At 33.0% G+C, this 21,137-nt stretch overlaps 3 protein-coding genes across 3 annotated transcripts; all 3 read right to left on the bottom strand.

Annotated features, from left to right (window-relative positions):
• Positions 1-322: 322 nt before the first annotated feature.
• LOC105790403 (microtubule-destabilizing protein 60) lies at positions 323-2,124 on the bottom strand. Its single transcript, XM_012617978.2, has 6 exons — positions 1,995-2,124; positions 1,311-1,343; positions 1,125-1,223; positions 986-1,045; positions 815-909; positions 323-751 (listed from the first exon to the last, which is right to left on the bottom strand). The coding sequence occupies exons 1-6, from the start codon at positions 2,025-2,027 to the stop codon at positions 622-624; spliced, it is 450 nt and encodes a 149-aa protein (XP_012473432.1). The 5' UTR covers positions 2,028-2,124; the 3' UTR covers positions 323-621.
• Positions 2,125-8,843: 6,719 nt separating this feature from the next.
• On the bottom strand, positions 8,844-13,833 carry LOC105790400 (uncharacterized). Its single transcript, XM_012617976.2, has 5 exons — positions 13,602-13,833; positions 12,969-13,419; positions 12,649-12,873; positions 11,455-11,838; positions 8,844-9,620 (listed from the first exon to the last, which is right to left on the bottom strand). Exons 2-5 carry the CDS (start codon positions 13,368-13,370, stop codon positions 9,153-9,155), a joined length of 1,479 nt encoding a protein of 492 aa, XP_012473430.1. The 5' UTR covers positions 13,371-13,419; positions 13,602-13,833; the 3' UTR covers positions 8,844-9,152.
• Positions 13,834-14,201: 368 nt separating this feature from the next.
• Positions 14,202-21,137, bottom strand: LOC105790402 (UTP--glucose-1-phosphate uridylyltransferase). The gene is made up of 21 exons (XM_012617977.2): positions 20,942-21,137; positions 20,801-20,848; positions 20,602-20,693; positions 20,425-20,515; positions 20,259-20,319; positions 20,083-20,160; positions 19,931-19,981; positions 19,738-19,811; positions 19,071-19,143; positions 18,914-18,971; positions 18,750-18,796; positions 18,604-18,669; positions 17,983-18,015; positions 15,930-15,982; positions 15,789-15,864; positions 15,656-15,712; positions 15,489-15,572; positions 15,308-15,406; positions 15,115-15,219; positions 14,560-14,631; positions 14,202-14,453 (listed from the first exon to the last, which is right to left on the bottom strand). The coding sequence occupies exons 1-21, from the start codon at positions 20,992-20,994 to the stop codon at positions 14,421-14,423; spliced, it is 1,404 nt and encodes a 467-aa protein (XP_012473431.1). The 5' UTR covers positions 20,995-21,137; the 3' UTR covers positions 14,202-14,420.

Below are 21,137 nucleotides of genomic sequence, written 5' to 3'. Positions count from 1 at the left end.
TGTGTCTAATAACTCAAGAAGTAACTTAGGTAAAATTTTAAAAAATATGTCTTTTATCTTTTATTGATGGATTCTAGTTTAGTAAATTACAAATTATTATTACAGATTTTAATGAGTACATTCAACTATTCATAATTCCTTTTCAACTAATAAATAAGGTGATAATGCATTTCAAAGTATTGAAATTTACATCCTCCTGCATCAATAACAATGACCGTGCCAATCATATATAATAAAATACAATCGACAGATAAATTGTTTTTCATAATTAAGTAATCGTGTTTGTTTTGTGCTTGGGTTTGCATGGAAAGAAACAAGAAAATTAAAGGGAAAATTATGATTTTTTGATGCCAAAAATTAAAAAGGTACATACAATCACGTCTTTATTTGGAAACTAAAAGACTAGTGGAAAGGGGTTATATCTACCTTACTCACACTGTCTAAGCCGACAAAACACAAAAGACGATGACAAAAGAGATGAGATGAGATAGAATGGAACATCCTACAACTACATATGTTGATATATTGTACATGGATCATGCATGCACGCACGCACGCACGCACGCAGCCCATCAATCACATTAATTTGAGTACTGTGTGCAACCTTTATTAAGTGTGTGTTCATTTGATGGGGTTCCAAGCATGAGCATGGTGAAAATAATAGAGGTCATTCTCCGATATGCAACTCCAACATTTAGAATTCACTGTGCGGAAACTCGGTTCTCTCGGGATCGTTAAAGGCCGGTTCGATCTGCATTTCCATTTCTTTTTATTAACAATAATTCATATTATTTGTTTATATTTATCATTTTACCTTTGAGGGAAAAAGGGTCTGTCGAAGAAAGGCATGAGTTGAGCTTTTGGAACCATCTCCTTTCTTAAACAACGTATCTCTTCATCTTCAATCATCTGATCTCCATTCAATGTTTATTTATGTTATTAAATAATTAATCATTAATTTAAATTAATAATTTTTCTTAATTACCTTTTGCACTTTCTCAACTTGTTTCTTCTGTATTTCCAAGAGATAAAACTTGGTCGCCAGCTGATTAATAATTAATAACTATATAAGCAAGAAAAAAAAGAACACTTAATTCATGAAAGTGAAAGTGAATTATACGTACCGAGTAATTGAACATAGCACGCTTAACGGCTCTTTGTCCAGTGTGAAGTTTGAACTCTTGTGGCTTAGTATTTTCCTTGGCTGCAGGCTTGGGTGTAACCTATATTCATACAAATTTGGCCTTTTATTTATTTATTTAAAAGTGAAATATTAGCGGAAATTAATATATATGGATAAATGTGTTTACTTTGGAATATTTGTCTTTCACCTGATCTTTTGGCTGCTCAAAAGAAAAATAAATAAATATTAATGGTACAACCCAAATAAGCAAGACAACAATTGATAAATAAAATATTAAAGATTTACATTGTCGATTGAGTCTTAACTCAGTTGATATGGTATCGGTATGGTTGTCAATATAAGAGTTGGGGAAGGGTTGGGTAATTTTAGGTATTGTATAAAAAAAAAAAAGCTAAGAACCGTGATGCTACACTCATGTAAAAGGAAGCTCTAACATTACCCAACTTCCTACCAAACCAATTATTATATTTAAGTAGATAGCAAAGATATTGCGATCTTGGAAGTTGTTGGTTCGAGTAGAAGCGGATTTAAAGGAATAAGTAAGAGTTTTGGTACTCTCAAATGGAAAATTTACTTTTAGTTTCTTTATAAATAGTAAAATTAAAAGTTGATACATAGTAAAATAGTACTTCGACCTCAAAGATGATGAAATTATAAGATAAAATTCCTATTTAGTTCTTTAAAAAATTTTCTACCTTTGACCGTGATAGATAGTGTTCTACTCACGTAAGTATGCTTAATTAAGGATTTGACGAAAATGAGTAAGTAGTATCGGACAAACTTGTTAGGAAATTAACCAAAAGAATTGAAAAAACATAAGAAATAAGTGAAAAGGAATTGAAGAAGAAACCTTTAATGCAGATTTGGGGTGTGATCTCTCCATGTTGGACTGAATGGCTTAGCTAGTTGTTTGCAGTGAATATTACGCATTAAGTGAGGAAGTGAAGTGGGGGATTTAAATGCATGGTGTGGGAAGACCCCCCAAAAAAAAGAACAAAAATGTTTGGAGATTTGTAACTATCTTTTAATGCCTTTATCTGTTGCAACATCAGCAACAAACATTTTTAAGAAGGAAATTAAAATTTCATATTTGCCCACCAAACTTTCTGATTAAATCTCCCTCTCATCCACACATATTTGATTGTCATTCCCTACTAAACTTTTCCCTCTTACTGTTTTAACTAATAAAATCTCTAATTTCACATCACTCTTAATTTTGTCTTTAATTGATTTTAAGGGCTTAATCCATTAATTAAGAGTCTGTAATAATTGATATATGTATTTATCCAAAACTTCATTACCTTACCCCCCTGATTAGATCTGATTTCAACACTTAATTAGGTGATTAACCATATATGCTAATGATGATTATTGGAAACCTAATGTGTTTCGCTTAAGTTTACTATCGATTTTTAATTTTATTTTGGGATATTTTGATATTCGATAATCATATTAAACTTTGGTTAAATTTGAAGTTGTGTAGGATCAAACCCTTAAATAGAGGGTAAAGCTCTCATAACACTATTTTTTCCACCCACAAGGCTCGAAGATGAGGCCCTACTTAAAAAACATCAAGCTTCTTACCATTCGACTCAACCTAATCTTTGGAGTGCTAACCAGTTGCCGGATTAGATGATTTGTAGTTTCATTGTAGCATATCTACATTTACTCACTAAACCAGAGTTTGATTGTATTACGTCCTTGTTATATGAAAAAGTGTGGGTGACTCTCTATAGAAGCAACAATCGTGACTTCCTACAAAGATGCTCAGTATTTGCAAAAAGATTTCCTTAATTTTTCTTGACAAAACACAGTAATATCAATTTTAAAGAAGGCAATAAAATCGAGTATTCATTAACATTCTGATAAGTATAAAATTTCGAGTTTATAAACCGTATAACGAAGAGGATGATGGTAGAGGGGAACTCAGTGAGTCAAGTAGCTCTCAAAACAATAGTGCTGTCTTTGGTTCAGGTCACCCTTCTTGCACAATAATAATATCAAACTGACTTAGAAAACTAAAAGAAGAAAAGCTAAAAAGGGGCGAACGAACAGATGGTTGTTAGGAAGGCAGTTTTCAATTATTATATATGTATATAGCCGATCGAGACTTAATTCAATTGGTCCAATATCGGATGACGTGGATTCAAATGTGCATTATTCTCCTATTTATGAATTAGGGAAGAGTTATGGATAATTCTAGGCATTGTGTAAAAAAAACAGATACGATCAAAACTTAGAATGAAATTATTTAAAAAAAAATATATATATATATATATATATAGTTAAAGTCGTTATCCAACCAGCAATGGCATTTGAAAGACAGTTTGATTGTGATTAAGAATGGAAGGAGGATATTGGCGTATTATTATTACAAGTTAAGAGGAACGTCAAAACAGTTAGTTTGGTGCTGATTCGAAAATTAACCTAACTAATTTGCTTTTCTTTACGTTGAAGTTTTGCCACCTCATATCTCACATCCTTCTTCTATTCCATTTTTCTCCCAAAATATAAAAATAAATAATTGATACGTATATATTGGTAAAAAACTATGATGTTGGTGAAAAATTATGTATCAAATTTATATAATAATAATAATATAAAATTATTTGTGATTTTAATTGAAACGGTAAAGTCGAAATGGTGAAGACCATAGTGTCTTAGTTTAAATCTAATAATCTCATCTTTTGAATGTATTTTAAAAAAATTAGGGTAAATGGTTAACGGAAAGATGACGTGGCTGCTTTTAAAATTGGCAAATAGTAAATTTAACCTCAATATTTATACATTACGTCAATTTAGTCTTAATTCTAAAAATATTAACTCTCAACATTTACACATTGTGTAATTTGATTATTTTCCCAGTTTTGCCTTTGTGACATTTTCACCTAAAAATTAAAAAAAAAATTTATCAGCTAAATTTAATAGAAAATATACCAAATATGGGAACACCCAAGAAATCAAGATCATAACCTTCACCTTTTCTCATTATTTTCTCTTAATACTTCGATTCTCAATCGTTGGATTGAACACTAGCAATTGAGATGACTCGGCCTTCGCTAGTTCACTCTTCAACATTTTGAAGTATAAAAAACAAAATGTATTTGGAGACTATTTAGTTTAATTATAAATGCAATTTTTTTTAAAAAAGGAATTGTTTTTATTTTTAATTTACATATTGTGTATTGAATTATATTTTCATGTAAAAAATATGATAAAATTAGGTAACTGTAAACATTAAGGACTAAATTTTTAAAAATAAGACTAAATTGACACAATATGTAAATATTGATGACTAAATTTGTTATTATGTCAATTTCAAAAGCTGTCACGTTATCTTACTGTTTGCCATTTAACGACTGGTGACCAAAAAAGAAAAAATTGAATAGTTGAGTGATTATTTTGTAACTTTTCATAGTTGGCTGAGCAAAAAAGAAACTTACCGATAGTTGGGTCACTATCAGTATGGTTTACCCTTAAATTTATCAAAATATAAAAAAAAGTTGTACCCTCAAAATGATTTTTTTTTTGAACGCCAAAATAATATTTATTGATTTGTAAAAGGAATGAATTTTTTATTATTTTACAACTGAGTTGTGATCCGATTGATGAGTAACACCAACTCAGTCAAACTCTTAATATATAGTGTATGTATATGATTATTAGTAAACAATCCATTGCTAATTAACTTTTTTTTAGGGCTTGTCCACAAATTGGTACTTAAACTATACCATTTTTCGCATATTGGTATCTAAACTTTTTTTTTTGTCACAAGTGGCACCTAAACTACATTTTTTTTCTAAGTTGGTACCTCCATTGGTCAAACTATTATGTCTATTTTAAAAAAGGGTAACCTACATCAAAGGTCACTAAATTATTAGTAAGTTTATGTTTTGGTCACTCAACCTCAAAAGGCTATAAAATGGTCACTAAATTATTCAAATATTTTTATTTAAGTCATTGGGCTGTTAAAATAGCGTTGTATGGCATTTTCCATTCTCACCTCCGGCACCAATCGAAAGAGTAAACCTTTCTTCTTCTTGTTGGAAAAAATCCGGTTTGAAAACCATTTTCATTGCACACGGAAAATTAAAATTTTGAAAACCGACTGGGTTTGTGATATTTATAGTAATAAACCCTTTTTCAAAATCACACTTGTGTTTTCGACTAGAAGGATCCTTGTCATTCCCGACTTTCAACCAAACAACAATAAAAAATTTCTTTACTTTCAGTGAGAAAGTAAATCCCTCTCTTAAACAAAAACCGGTAGAACTGTTATTCCCGAAAAATATATTTATATTTAGAAATAAATTCTGACTATTTTCGGGCAAAATAATAATATCTCAAAATGTGTATATTTAGTCCTACCAGTACCATCTATTTATAGAGACAGGAAGTGAAACCCTAGTTGAATTAGTAGAAGCATTTAATGCTTATTTAATAGAAAAACTAAACCCTAGTCTAACTAGGATTATTGGGGGGGGGGCGCAACCCTAGTTAAATGTGCTAGGGTTTATTGTCTCATGTATTAACATGAGAGGCTTTTGGGACTCTCCCGTATCGGGTCCAATTATAAGTACTTCTTGAACTTCTAACCCTAGTATTTTATAATTCAATCCAACCCAATAATTGTTTTTCTATTTTCAAAATAAACATCATAAATTAATTTAAATAAAAAATTAATTTCCCAATTAAATAATTTTCTCAACCCGATTCTAATTCCGTTAAAATCATTGCAACTTTATCGTAAAAGAATCTATGAGAAAATATATTTAATATTTCTAGATTCAACGAATTCACAATGACCAATTAATTTATTTCTATTTTCGAACTTCAATTAATTAATTAATTAATAATTCAAAAATCATAAATTAATTTTTCATGTCATTTCCATTTAGAGAAAATCACATTCATTTCTAAATGTTTCTCATTACTCTAACTTTATCATTTCTATCCATTCTTGTTCATTTGATTCAATATGCAATTCATTTTCTGTTTCAACGAGTTTGTGGATAGATTGATCGGACATATGTGATTAGGGCTCAAATGATTTATAATTAAGTTTCAACTTTTCGCTTATTAATTATAAACTCATTTACTCACGAAGTCATTCTACTATAGTATTGTGACTAAGTTCTCCCTAATGTCATAACATTATGAAAGCAACTCGATCAGTGCTCGTCCAATGACCTTGTCATAAAATTGTTACCCTCATAGGATACCCTTAATTTTTTTGGGATAAATTTGTTCTCCCAATATAATCATATTTTGTCTCATGGTAACCATTACGTCTTCCTTAATAAAAATTCAATTACTATCAAATAGTAATCAAGTCATTCATCTCAAAGACGAACGACTCATTGTCATGTATGCTTTTCATTTATCATGTAATGCCAATGAGAGGATATCATTTACTCACATTTTGGACTATGAATTCCACTGTTGTGAGTGATGCTACATACTACAGAAGTCGTATACCCAATGCAGCAACTTTCAGTTCCTTATCTATTTGAACCCAGGCTTTTACTCACATCAAAGTATACGAGTCAAGCATACATAGTCCATCATCCACTTAGGATTAATGTATGTTACACTTTGAACGTCACAAGTGAATAAATCCATAAATGGATTCAATATCTATTCTTCTTGGGTCTAGTTCGATTTATTGTCGGTCCAATCAGTCACATCTATGTTTCTATCTTCTGGGAATCATCCGCCTCGTTGCCCAAGACAAGACATCTCCTCAATTCAACTTGATAGACGACGTATTGGTCTTTCAATTGGTTTGCTCGTTTTAGATTAGACTAAGGACATGTTTATGTTTGTTTAATAATATAAGTTGTCTTTTTGTATTACGATCTGACCTCAGTATTAGTTTAAACATTAGACAACCAGTGAGCCAATATTTTCTTCTATGTTGTTTTGCATACAAAAACCCAATGAGGACGTTATACAAAGTATATTAATGTAATCCATGAATTATTTTATTAACCAATTTTTTCGAAAAAATTACAAGTTTAAAAACGAATATACTACACTTAAGGCACTAGATCCAACACATCTTCTATAGTTTAGTTTTTATTTTCCATAAAACAACTTTGAACATCTTGCATCTGCAAGCCAAAATTTGAACAAATTTTTTCTTCGATCTCAAACATTGACCATTAGGTTAGCTTAGATCTAAGATATATTCTTCTACTCATTAGTGGGTGTTGTTCCACTGTACCAATTGTCAAATAATCACTTAAAGCTCGCCAACCGAATATTAAAAAAAAAGAATTAATAGTCTAGTGACTTAAATGAAAACATTTGAATGATTCGGTGACTATTTTGTAACATTTTGAAGATGAGTGACCGAAATCGGAACTTACTAATAGTTTAGTGACCTTGGGTGTAGTTTACCCTTTGCAAAAGACTTAACCCACAAATTAGTACCTAATCTATATCATTTTTCATAAGTTGGCACTAAAACATTTTCTGTGATCACAAATAGTACCTAAACTATTATTTCGTTATCCATTTTACACCAAAATATTATATCCATTAAAAAATTCCAGCCAATAATAAATCACCACATCATATAAACTTACAAAAATTAATTCTTTTATTTTCTTTTTTATTTTACACTATTTCTCTCTTTATTTTTTTTTCTATTTTTCTATATTTTCCTTTCTTCTTTCTTTATAATGTCTGGCAATGGTCGAAATTTGCCATCCCGATGTCAAGACGTTGATGATTAGTTTTGCTTGCGAACTTCACTGCCTACTTGCTTGACCTGACAAGATCAAAAAAGTTCTTTCATAGAGCAAAATCGATGTTTTTAGAATCGAACTGGATCAGTTAGTTGAACCGGAGGCCTACCAGGGTACTAGTAGGTTGAATCGATTGACATGTTAACCAATACAAACTAGTTTAACTGAGCTAAAAAACGGTTGAATTGATTTTTCTATTTTTTACATATTTTTATTTTATTTTTTAATAATTTATTTGATAACTGAAAACTGGTGCCAGAGTGGTTCAATTATCTGTCAAAACCTTAATTAAAATCATAAACCCTATAACTTTTAATAAGTTATCTTTTTAAATAGATTTAATGGTTTGAGTAAAGGTTGGATTAATGGATGTACCAATTTGAGAAAAAAATGTTTAAATAGCACTTCTAACAAAAAAAATTTAAGTATACAAAATGAAAATTTGATATAATTTAAATACCAATTTGTAGATTAAACTTTTTTTAATTGCATAAGCAGAATTATTATATAATTAGATAAAAGAAATTAACTAAAGTTGACATTTTAAGCCTATTGAAAATAGGACTTTAAATTAGTAGTAATTAAAAGAAATTCTGAAATCATTAGTATGGTATTTTATCTGTATTCTCATAATATTATTTCTTGATTAATTAACTAAAGTTCTTTATTATTAAACTAAAGATTTTTATTATTAAATAAAAATTTATAATATATTTTTAAAATAATCTCTTATTATGTGCTTTTGATTTAGATTGAGTCTTACCTCGATTCGAATGAGCATTGTTATCGGTATAGGAGGACGTGAGTTTAAATGCGTTAAAACACATTATCTTCCTATTTATGAGTTGAGAAAAACTATAGATAATTCTAAACATGGTCTCAAAATCTTCCTTCCCTAAGCCAACAGTAAGTAGCCAAAATAACCAGTGAATTACCGTACGAGCATCTGAACTGAAACTATTCTCAAAGATTCAACAGCAAAACTTTGTAATAGAATATCACAAGTAGTTCGTATCATGTGTGACACTTGATCATAGCCAAGATGAAAAAACTTAAAAAGTCTTTTCTTTCAAAGAAAAATAGAAATGGAAAGAACCTATAATAGTCCTCACATTTGGTTGATTTCCACAACAGCTGATTTTCTTCAACAAAAGCAGCATGAACTGCGATGATGGACCGAAACCGGAGAAAAACCAGCAGTCAAGCTTCTGAAACCATTTTCTACTTGTTCTTTTCACATTCTTTCTTTTTATAGTTTAACTTGCTTGGAAGTCTAGGAAAAGATGCAATTTCTGCAACAGCAACTCACGAGTTCCGAAAGGAGGTTTGCTACTAGTAATCCAATCCTTCTCGAGAAGGCCTGCTTTGGCACTATTCAGCATCTCATGGTGGAAAGCAGACACAATGCCGTAAATTGAAGTCCTTAAGACATCAGCCATTGCGTATGCTTTAGAATATAGTGGGTCATCTCTCCTTTTTCCTGTCCTAACATCTCTTCTTCCGGTACTGAAGGTAGCCGATTTCGTGCTGAATGCTCCCATTAACTGATGAGATGGTTGTAAGCTTATTTTTTTCCCCATCAATGTTTCAACAGCAAGTAAACAAGCTATGAGTGTTGAGATGGCAGCAGCATTGCTACCAGATAGTTGAGCAACTCCAAATCGGTCTTCTTTACGTGAGCGTGAAGTTAAGGAAGCAAGTGCTCGAGCAGACCATGTGTATACCTGTAAAAAGGTGACACCAAAAGATTATTAAATTTGGTACAAATTACAATCAAATGAGTTGATCTATATGCAGTTCATGCATATGGATGAAATTTCTCGCAAGAGAAAAGACCCAATATAACTTGTAAGGGCAAAACCCAACCTTGGCTGAGCACAAATACAATCAGCCTCAAAAACTATGCTCCACCCCCTTCAAATGTGTCTTGATACATAGTTAGGTTATATATACTAAGCAAGCAACCACATAGAAACAATAGAACCAAGCAAACCCAGAACAAAAGCAATTACAGCAAGCAAATAAACCTACAAAGAGAAGTAGTGTTTGTAACCAACTACCTGTGCTGCCTAGGGATGTAAGATTCCCTAGTCGATAACGAGAAAAATACCTAAGTTACCCAGAGATTGAAGTGAGCATTAAAGGCAAAAATTTGTCCAACATGAATGCCTTCAAACATTTTCAAGTTTTCTATATAATTCTGAAGGTCATACTCTCGTATTCATATTCAAATATGTACCTGACATACGTGCTTTAAGTAGGATAAAGTGTCCGGCAAACATAGCCTTCCTACCAAACCATGTTGCACATAAGGTGAATAATCTGGGGATCAATTTATTTCAAGTAGAGATAGGATGAGAGATCAGACAGTCCCCTCCCTTCTGCAACAGGGCTGTAATTTTTTATTATATTATATTATATAATTTATTTACTACTGCATGTTAATTAAATTAGGGTCAAATACAATTTTCTTAGGTTAGAAATAATGGTACATGTGGAACGTAACTATCTCCATTCTGTTGCAGGAATACAACAAAATTTTAGTAATTTACAACATGCAAAAGTATCTTTAGCGACAGATCGGCAGAGAAATCCCTCCCAGTTAGCATTGGTGCCAGAGAACCAGGGATGGAGGTGTAGGGGGATAAAGATTGTTAATCCTTTCACTAACAATTAAAAATATTACTATAAATATCCACCACTCTTAACTGTTAATTACCCATTTTAATATTTTAAATGATTTAATCCCAATCTCAATTTTAAATTATAAAAAACACAAATATTGATTATTGTCATAAAGTAGGGAAATTTTCAATTTCTTAAATTAATATTTTGATTTTAAAGCTTTATAATAATAGCAAAAAAAAAATTATTCTATTTCATCACCATCCTACAGCACTAGAGCATGTTTTTCTAACATTACCAGATATCCTTCCTACATACTAATCAGATTATGAACCAGATATCCTATCTAGAGCAAACACAGATACGGTTTCCTACTTGTAATATATGCCACATAAAGCTCCCAGGATGAGCAGAAATACCGGCAATTACTTAAATGCCTTCTTGCAATTATTACCAAAAAGTTACCATTTATTTGTCTAAAATGTGAACCAAACTAGAACTAATGATAACAAAAAGTCCACCTTACATATAATAAAAATTAGACAAACAAATTTGATGTAAGACCACCCAACCATAAGATTAAGGCATGCTTATTTTAGATAGATTCAGAAAAATACCCTGAAATTTGGGCTTGTTTCTATCTGAACTTTTTCTTTTATTAGTTTCGCTTTATACTCCTTAAATTTGGGCTTGTTTCACCTCATATAAATAAGTTCATGCTGAACTGTTGAGGGTAGCTTGTTGTTCTAAACTTACAACTTACAGAAAATGTTACAGACATGAGTGCTTTTCCCTGTTTTCATAAATGGAGCTATGATGCTAAAAAATTCTCCTGATTAATTTAGACTCTTATCATTGTGGTGTAATGGTTCTGCATGATGAATACGCAATAAGGGATGGGTGCATACACACCTCTAGAAAATGTTGTCATACCTGGAAGTCATTCACTAGCTCGTGGCATTTTGAATTCTGTCGGGGGTTAGTTGGTGACTGCAACTGATCAGATATTGAGAAGATTTTATCATCTGAAGAACCTTCAAAACCTTGGACCAACTTTGATGCAAGCTGCTCCAAAGGTCTCAAACATACAGCTGCAACTCTTTTGTAAGTCTCACCAGTTTCTTCAAAGAAGGCAGCTCGACGCCAGTAGTCAACATTATTCTCACAAACCATACATAGATCAAGGTATGCAAGATATTTCAGAAGAGAAGCTGGAGAGCACTCCTCTAATGTAGCTAGGAGAGGCTCACTTGGATTTGTTTCTGCTGCAGCTGATCCTTTTGGTGGTGCAAATATGAACCTTTTAGTATGTAGCACCTATATCAAAGCATGAATATAAGTGCAATGACATATGTATGGTAAAGAATGTCAGTGAATCTGAACAAGCATGTTCTCTATGTACTGTGGAAGCATGCAAAAGGAAGTGAAATAGTAACCAAGAAGAAGATATTAGTTTAGCCTTTTGAGCAAGACAAGAAACCTATATTGCTCGGACTCTTATTTGATTGAAGTACCTGTGTCCAAAACTTGTGTCTAATACATGGATATGGGAATATGACCTCTAAGAATCTTCCAAATACATAAAAGAACTCAGAAAAATCCAACCATACCTGTATCCGACACTCATACAAGTCCAAGTAACAATAGCAACAAGCACCATGCCAAAAAGCCATAGCAGCCAAGGCATTTGATAAACTACAAATAGTTCATGATCAATAAAGCTAGTAGTTTACCATACCAGAAATTGAAAGTTGAGAATATAAAACATACATAAAGGAATTTGCCGCTTCAGAAGACATGAAAGAAGATGCAAGAACGGTGGTGTTTCTTATGCAACAATTATGAGTACATATGTTTAGTGAACTGACTCAATTTGATAAAAACATGCATCTATCAGCAGTGCATAAATAGAATTGATTTATAGATTTAATCCTCCTTAGAATCTGGCAGCTAATACCACGAGTTCTTCATCCACAAAAAAGCCCTAGAGGTCACAGAGAATATGCCTAGGAATTGGAAAGGTGATTTACTTACCTATTAGTGTTAGAAATTACAGTAGTTTAAACTTTAATCACACAACATGTTAGAAATGGCAATTATTTTATGTGTTTCGAAGTTAAAACCAACCTGATGCAAATGGTGAGTTAACTCCCAACAGAGAAACATAGAAAAGCAGGCAGCATAGGAGATTATGTGTTGAGTAAAAAAGTTCCCGAGCTTGAGATCAGTGCTAAAATGGTGTGGCAGAAATACCAACAGCAGAACTGAAAATAGATAAGCTGCAGCAGAAAGCTTCAGTGCTCTAATAATGGCGGAAGGGATCCCCATCTTGAAGCTAAAGAAAAGGGGACGCTGTAGACAACAAGCAAACAAAACCCAAGTCATAAAACAGATTGAAAAAAGACATATTTCAGAACAAGAAAGACTTAAAAATATTATAAATTCACCTGAATGATGGGGAACTGCAATACCCATCGCCGCTTATAAACATAAAAAGAAGCGTAGAATAACCCGGAAGCAAAACCCTTAAACCCCACTCTTCCATTGAACCCACAAAAAGACACAGCTGAGAGAGAACCCGAAACAGCGGCGGCCGTCAGCAACACCGGCAAAATACGTCTAAATTTAGGTTGGGGAGATAAGACGGTAGAGAGGGACACAGAGAACAACAGCTGGGACAGATGAAAGCTGAAAAAGGAGACGAAGATTGCAGTGGCGGAGCGCCAGGAGACGATCGTTATAGTGAAGGCCAAGAAAATCAAGCTACTTAGGATCGATTGCCATAGTAGGAACCCTACCAACCGGTTCTTCACTACCATGTCTGATTCAGCTGCAGTCCATGAACACATACTGGGTTCCCGTTTTTTCCTTTTAAAAGATTCAAAATATCTGAAACTACTGCCACAAAAATAGATGTTTAGGTCAAAAGTTAATAAAAATTTTCAGCTAGAAATATTTGAAGCAGAATTTTCATGTGCAATACCGTGATAATCAAATTAATAGAAATTAAGAAAAGGAAATAATAAACCCAAAAATTTTATAATAAAAAAAAAACAAGGGAAAAGAAGAGAGTTACTTACCCAATCAGTAGTTGAGCTATGGAGGGGAAGAGGGGAGAGGGATAGAGCTGGTGACACTGTGAGAATACGGTGCAGTCAAGGTGAAGGAGACCAACAAGATGGTGGGGACTGGGGAGAAGTGAAATGCGTAAGGAACAGAAAAAAGAAGGGGGGAAATAAATAAGAGTGAAGGCAGTGTGACAGTATAGAGGAAAAAATTTTGGAGGCGGCTCATTTACGCTACATTTGATTTGAATGACCTATGTATTGTAGACACGTGAAATATTTTTCCGGTCATGTGAGAATGGGTATAATGTATTTCATTGTCACTATAAAATATTTACAGTCCATGAACAAGGATAGAAGTTGTTCAATTCTTTTTAATGCCAAACACTTGAACATCTTTTTTATCTCATTTTTTTTTTTACAGCAAATTCAATACATTCATTTTTTAATTATTACTTAAATATGAACTAAATTTATGTCATCATTATAGATTTTAAATTATTAAAACAATTAATAGTAATCACATGAAATAGAACATATTAATTAATATAATATAAAATTATATCCTTTAACAACTCTCAAGTCTCAAACTCAACCCACGCTTCTTCGGCATCATTAGAACAACGGAGAAATTATTTACTAATTCAGAAAGTACACAATATCAAAATTAATGTTTTTCAATAATATCAAATTTTTTTATATATAAATATACTCAATGACTCAAGTTTGACTTCCGCAAGACCACAAAGCAGATCCTACAACGTAACATGCTTTTATTTTCCGATCTAAAAATGGACCAAAAATCAGATATGTCAAATCTTAACCATTGAACCTTTAGCTGGATAAGTCTCCGGGGCCATTGATTTCCTGCCCACAATAAAAACAGTACAACCAATTAGCAAAACACAAAACCAATCCCAGTAATGGCTGTAAGAAAGAGAGTGTGGTTCATTTGTCATCCCAATGTTTTCACCTTGTTTTCGATTACAATTCCGTCCGGAATCTCCAACTTTTCTCCTGGTTTTGCAGCAATTTTCACTTTTCCCTGTAAGAAAAGATAATAATTCCGCAGAAAATTTAAGTGTCAAGAAGAGGAGAAACTAGAAGCATGGTAACAGCAAAATTAGCATACAATCGTACTCTGAATGATCAAACAAGTTTAAGTCATCCGGTATCTGGATTTTCTAGCAGACCAAGTATCAAAACAGTTGATTAAAAATTTAAAACGATGGTCCAGATTTCCTCATAGCAAACATCAGCGACAAAATTGGCGAACCATGGCAATAGATCAATAATTTATAACCATTCACACCATATTTAGGATCAAACTGATATTTGGACTATATTTTCATCAAAAGGATCATAATAGAGGGAAATTCTACTAAGCTGAATTCCGAACACTGCAACAATCAGGACAATATTCAATCTCACCAAAAGAGCCAGTTTAATGCTTCGTAAATAGCTCATATGGAAGGCAAAACTCTAAGACATGCGAGTAGCTATACAACAATTGGAGGGTGTAATATACCTTGAGAACAATACCAGCACCAAACCAAACATCACCAGTCACGGTAAGGCTATCAAGATTAATGATGCTTGGGATTGTCTTGAACCGACTTAAGAAGTTGCTAACCTGTTAAGAAAATTAATATATATATATATAGGTCATTATGGAAATATCATCCATATAAAAGTGCAATATCAACATGATAAGTACTAACCTTCTTGAATTCAGGCCCCAATTCAATGGATGGGTTTTCAGGATTTTCTCTAGCACTATTCCGGCTAACAAAGCCATCAACTAAGGTGTAAAGATCAGACTGAAAAAGAAAATATGAGAACGTGTTACGGAAACTTCTAATTATTATCCAGGGTGCAATGTTAGAGGAAGAAGAAAATAACCTGGACAAGAAGCAAATCTGAAGTTGCCTTCACCGGAAGGAATCGTGATCGAGGTACGTTGATACCAATAGCATGATCAAAGAACTTGTACACACAAGGAAATAACACAGTTAGACCATTTTTTTAACACTTTAATACATCATAACCTTAAACAGTACAATTTATACCCTAATTGCTGCACCAGCTGCAGTTTCCAGTTGAAGAACTTTGGTTCCCTCGACCTCCTGCAGCCAATTTTATCATTTGGATATCAGAATTCTACCAGAGGCAACGTAGTAAAGAAAAAAAAAAGATACAAACCTTTGGGTTTGGAATTATCTCCATCTTGAGTGCATCAGCTTCCACAAGCCTCTTTACTGCATTTAGGTTCAGCCACCTGTAAATATATCATTAGTGCCTAACCTATAAGCAGTTACAATACTTTAAGGGAGGGTAACTTACAAATTGTTTGTATTGAAAATTTTAAATTTCTCTATAGACTTGAATTCATTGACCTGTAACAAAGAGAATCACATCAGCCATAAACCTGACAAATGATTATCTTTGTCAGTGTTTCAGTGTATGACAGTGGTGCAGAACGAACGATTTTCAAATGAAAATACTTGAGAAAGAATCTAAAAAATCTCGATAAAAATTTTCTGAAAGCTCAGGAGAAACTCCCAAAATCTCAAATATTGACATCTAAGGTTAAAAATATAATGATCAACAGACTCAATTTATCATAATCCAATCTACCAGAAAGTGAATTGATGGAGGTATTTATAGGTCAACTCTAAATGATAGAAGAAAATCTAACTGTAAAGCCAGTAAAATGCAAACTGATATTTGGAGAATAGAAGTTGGTTGGCATATCATTAGGGGAACAAAGAGGTAAAGAATACTACTAAAATTTAGAATAAAATATACTTGTTTGTAAAAAAAACATGTATATATATTCTCAAAGTAAACATGACCCTAATAATTATATACAGCATTCAATGACCTACCAAACAATCAAGATGACAACACTCAAACCATGAATTAAGCCGTAAGCATCATTATTCCTGAAACATGTACCACAACCAGAGATGTACCTTGTTTCTAGTAACAATGTCCTCCCCTCCCTCCCTCCCTCATTCATTTACTTCTTACTCTACTAGGGTATACTTTTCCATAAAAAAAACCTATCAGTACCACCATCCAAACAATAACAACAAACCCTGTTAAATTTTGTAGCAAAAGAAGATTCCATCATTTCTCCTATCCATTTTCTTCTTCCCTAACAAGGTATCTTCCGTCGACTTTTATCATCAAAGATCTACCACCACCAGCAGGGACAACAACAACAAATCTCATCTTCAAGTAGCCAGTCCAAGGTTCCATAAGTAAGTTAACATAGTTCTTTTGTAATTACCAGTTAAGTTTTCTTTCCCTCTCCCTCCTTTTATGTCTCTACCTCTCTTTTTCTTCTAATCCTGACAAACAACATCACCTATATTTTGCCTATGACCCTACATTATCATACATCAATCAGTAGCACCACAACCAGTGATAACAGAAACCATCATCAAGCACTGGTGGTTCACACAAATCACCAGATCTTGTGCATTTGTCACTACCATGTTGTGTCTGAATGACAAAATCAGGTTGGCCGCCCAAAGCAAGCTTGCACATAATTTTTAAACTTTCTATTTTCCTCAATTTTTGACTCTCTTGAAATTTGGAATTATTCTTGGTTGTTTTATGTCATTAAGCCTACATTTACAGTTCTGGAGTGGTTTAGTCATGAAACTCAAGTCCTTGCAGAAATATGATCTTTAGGGCCAATTGGCATCGGGACAAGAAAAGGGTTGCATCAAATTAAGAATAATCTAGTAATATCAGCAGCAGCAACTTGTCATTTAAGGTTTAACTGGATGAGAAAAGCTAAGAAGGCTTCGGTAGTTGGTTTAGAAGGTAAAGGCTTTAGAGGACCAACAACACAACAGAAAATAAAACTTGTCTGTTGCGGGGCAGCGAACTCTACCTCACTACTCAAGTTATTATTCATAGTTACAGTAAAGTGGAAATCCTAAACATTGATTTCTTCATTCAATCTTAACCTATACCATACTACTTATAAAAATCATAAGTCTCAATGAGCATAACTATCTTTGCAACCAGGTTAACCCTAAACTTCAGCAAAAACTAATTCTGCCAACCAACCCATAGAACTTCAACTTCCTTACAAAATCTACTGATGATTGATAATGTAGTAGTAATAACATCCACTATAAATCTACTGATGATTGGTAATGTAATAACTTCCACCCTATATTTAGATGTAGCTTATCATAGGTGCCAACCCAAGGACCACCTAGCAGTCAACTTGCCTTCTGAACTATGGTCAAATTCTAATATCAAAACCACAGTATCTCCATTAAGTTAATAAAGGAAAGTCAAAAGCAAATTGAGGTGGAAGAACAAATAAAAAACCAACAAACAGGCAAAGAAAGATGGAAAATGAATAACTTACATGTGCATCAGGGACTTGTGCAATTTCAAGGAGCTGAACCACACAAATAAATAAGAAGGTATCAGTTAGCATCTAATTTCATTCTTTTCTCTTCCTTTCAAATGTGCAGGAAAAGTTAGTTATATAGTATTAGGAAACACTTGTTTCTTGCTCGGCTGGTGATTCACCATCAAGCATTAAAAAACATTACTATCATGATCCAAAAAAACTAAAAAATAAACTGAAACAATCAGCTATAGACAAAAGCTTAAGCTTTAGATTTTTCTGATTTAACTGCAATAAGTTCTTTTCTGCAGAAATAACTCCAGGTTTTTCATTTGTCTAAAGATATGGACTATATTCTCCAATAGGAAAATCAATTAACAAAATTTAGAGAGACAGTGAGAGGTCGTTTATGCATTTGGTTTACCAAGCCATTATCACAAAAATATAAAACAGTAATTGTACTCCAAAATCCTATCTAAGGCGCTTATAAAACAATAATTATGCTCCACAATCCTATCTATGGTGTTTAAAACCAAATAAAAAGCTTATTTTTAAAACCTCAGATATACTTCTATTTACAAAAGGAGGGAGGATTGAAAGACAAATTCTAAAAGCAAATAAGAGCCCATTTCAAACCTGAACTTTTCCTTCATAAGAAATAAGAGTACCACCCTTCACATCAGCTAAGGTTTTGGGTGTAACCTACACAAACAAAAGTAATATAGCAATGATCACAAAGCTATGGAAACCAAATAACACAGATTATAGTTCTTTTCCTGTACCTCCATACAGTATTCATTCTTGTTTTTGACCAAATGGTTCAAGATTTCTAGAGCACCTGTCAAGGACTAAAGCTGCCAGAAAAGAACTTGAGATTCCTGTGTTAGAGTGTGTGCATGAGTAACAACTAAAAAGCTGAATTCATTAGAAACCAGAATAAGGATACTCAAGTCAACAATAGCACCCAAGTTGTCTGAGTTGGCAATAAATGCATACTCCTTGTCCTGTAAGGAACAATGAAACACAAATATATTATCAGAAAGAATTTACAACTTTATGCATCAAATGTTTGGGAAAAAATCACATTGCGTTGTAGCCACAACCTGTGATAAGAAAGTAGAAAGCTTGCCACTGTTCATTAGAGCTGGGAACACATCACCATGACCAGGAGGATACCTTTTATCCAGAAAAGAAATACTCTAGTAAAGAGAATACCATCAAATAAGCAATTCAAAAAGGAAGAAAAGGCTCCAACCATTCTCAAACCTAATCACTGCAAGAAGTGAAGATAACTAAAGAACTGGAATATGAAAATTTATTCATTATGAATCATCCAAGTGATTGCAAAGATAGAACATCATAGAAACTGTAGAGACAACTTTGAGAAGAAGCAGTTCAATAAACTTCATCCACCATTACAGCATGCAGAATCCAGTGAAAACCTTATACTTCATTTTCAAAAACTCTGACCCCGTCTTATAAATACCTTATCTTTAAAAGAGTAACATACATCATCTAACAAAAAAATTGTATGCATAAACTTATAGCACACTTTTGAAAGCAACATGCACAATTAATACTTTCCTTAGGAATGGGCTGTGGCTCAGATGAATGCTCTCAGAAACTTCTGAAACTCTAAATATTAATGCCACATGAATTTTCCCTACTTTCTTGATTTAAAACTAAATGATTTAATCATATGATACATCCATCCCTTGTTAAAACCACTTCAAATCTAGTGTTCGTACAAGTTAGGAGGCAAAAGCTTACCATCCATCCTTGCCAGGCTGGCCTTTGCAAGGAAATGGAGTAAAATCTTCAGCCACCAGACGAGGATATTGGCTCTATCCAAATCCAAGAAATGAGGGGAAAATCAGAGAAATTTGAATACTAGAAATGGATCTCTATTTTAAGCTGTCAAGTCTAAATTGAATCTTGAGAAGCTTAAATTCAATATCTCAACCTGATTAAAAGTATGAATTTGAATGTTTGAATTGGCATACTTGTCAACAATCTGCATTGTACAAGAATTATATGAAAATTAGATCGAATCTCTAATGAAAACAAAAATCGGTTGAAGTAAAACAAAATGGTCATATAAATGCAGAAAGAAACCTTCAATGTGTCATCATGGGTGTTAAATGAGTTCATCAGAACCAATGGAACGTTACATCCATATTTCTTATTAAGATTCTGAGCAAAAACAAAGAAAAAGACAACAGTTAGCTGAGCCGCATCTCATTACATAAAGCAGAAAGAGAACAACTTATGAGGGAAGACATATTTATGACCTCAATCTGCTGAACAATTAGGTCAAGAAATGTGAAGCCATTGCGAACTTCAATGACAGATCTGTTTTCAAATAAAATCAAACGAAGGAACAATTAGATGATTTTGTTACTAAGTAATGCAAAACACAAACAGTAGTAGCGAACAATTAGGAACAAAAGAGCATACTTAGGACCAGTACATCCCATAGTTGTCCCCAGGCCTCCATTAAGCTTTAAAACAACAAGTTTGTCCAATAGCTTCTTAGTTTCAGCAGGATCTACATATAGATTTATTCATAGATCAAACAAAAGGCAATCTCCATATTCGTTTTTGTTTGAATTGATTAAAAAATTAGATAATTACCGTCGGAAAGCGGAGCCAAGGTATCATAAGGCACAACCACTTCATCAGTTGGTGTTTGGATCTTACTCCATTCAATGTGTTGTGCTTCTCCACTTAATTTTCAAAATTTTAATCGCCATTTATTGAAACATCAGAATTTGAAATCTAGCAAAGATCAATGCAAAAAAAAAAAAACGGTTCGCACTGAAATGGACATTACCTGAGATAGCGAGAGACGAGGTTGATGAATCCGTTTTTCTCATTTTCACTGAAAAAAAATCATCAAAGATCGGCATTATAATCATTATTGTTATCACCGTTAATTCAAATTTATTCAAGAAAAGCAACGATTGAAACGTACCCGATTTGAGAAAGTGTAGCAAGGTGAGATTTGATATGATCGAGTTTCTCCATTGGAAACAACAGTAACGAAGAACAATGACAAAAACAAGGGTGCTAAGTGTATAGAGTGTGGAGCCTGAAGGATGTGTCTGTGTGTGCGTGTGTGTGTGTGTGAGAGAGCTTTAAATTAAAATTTTAAGATCTAAATAACCTCG

Source organism: Gossypium raimondii, chromosome 8 (assembly GCF_025698545.1).
Source record: "Gossypium raimondii isolate GPD5lz chromosome 8, ASM2569854v1, whole genome shotgun sequence".
In the NCBI taxonomy this organism is placed as follows: Eukaryota; Viridiplantae; Streptophyta; class Magnoliopsida; order Malvales; family Malvaceae; genus Gossypium; species Gossypium raimondii.
The sequence above is the reverse complement of the archived record's forward strand: the minus strand, read 5'-3'. Positions and strand labels throughout refer to the sequence as shown.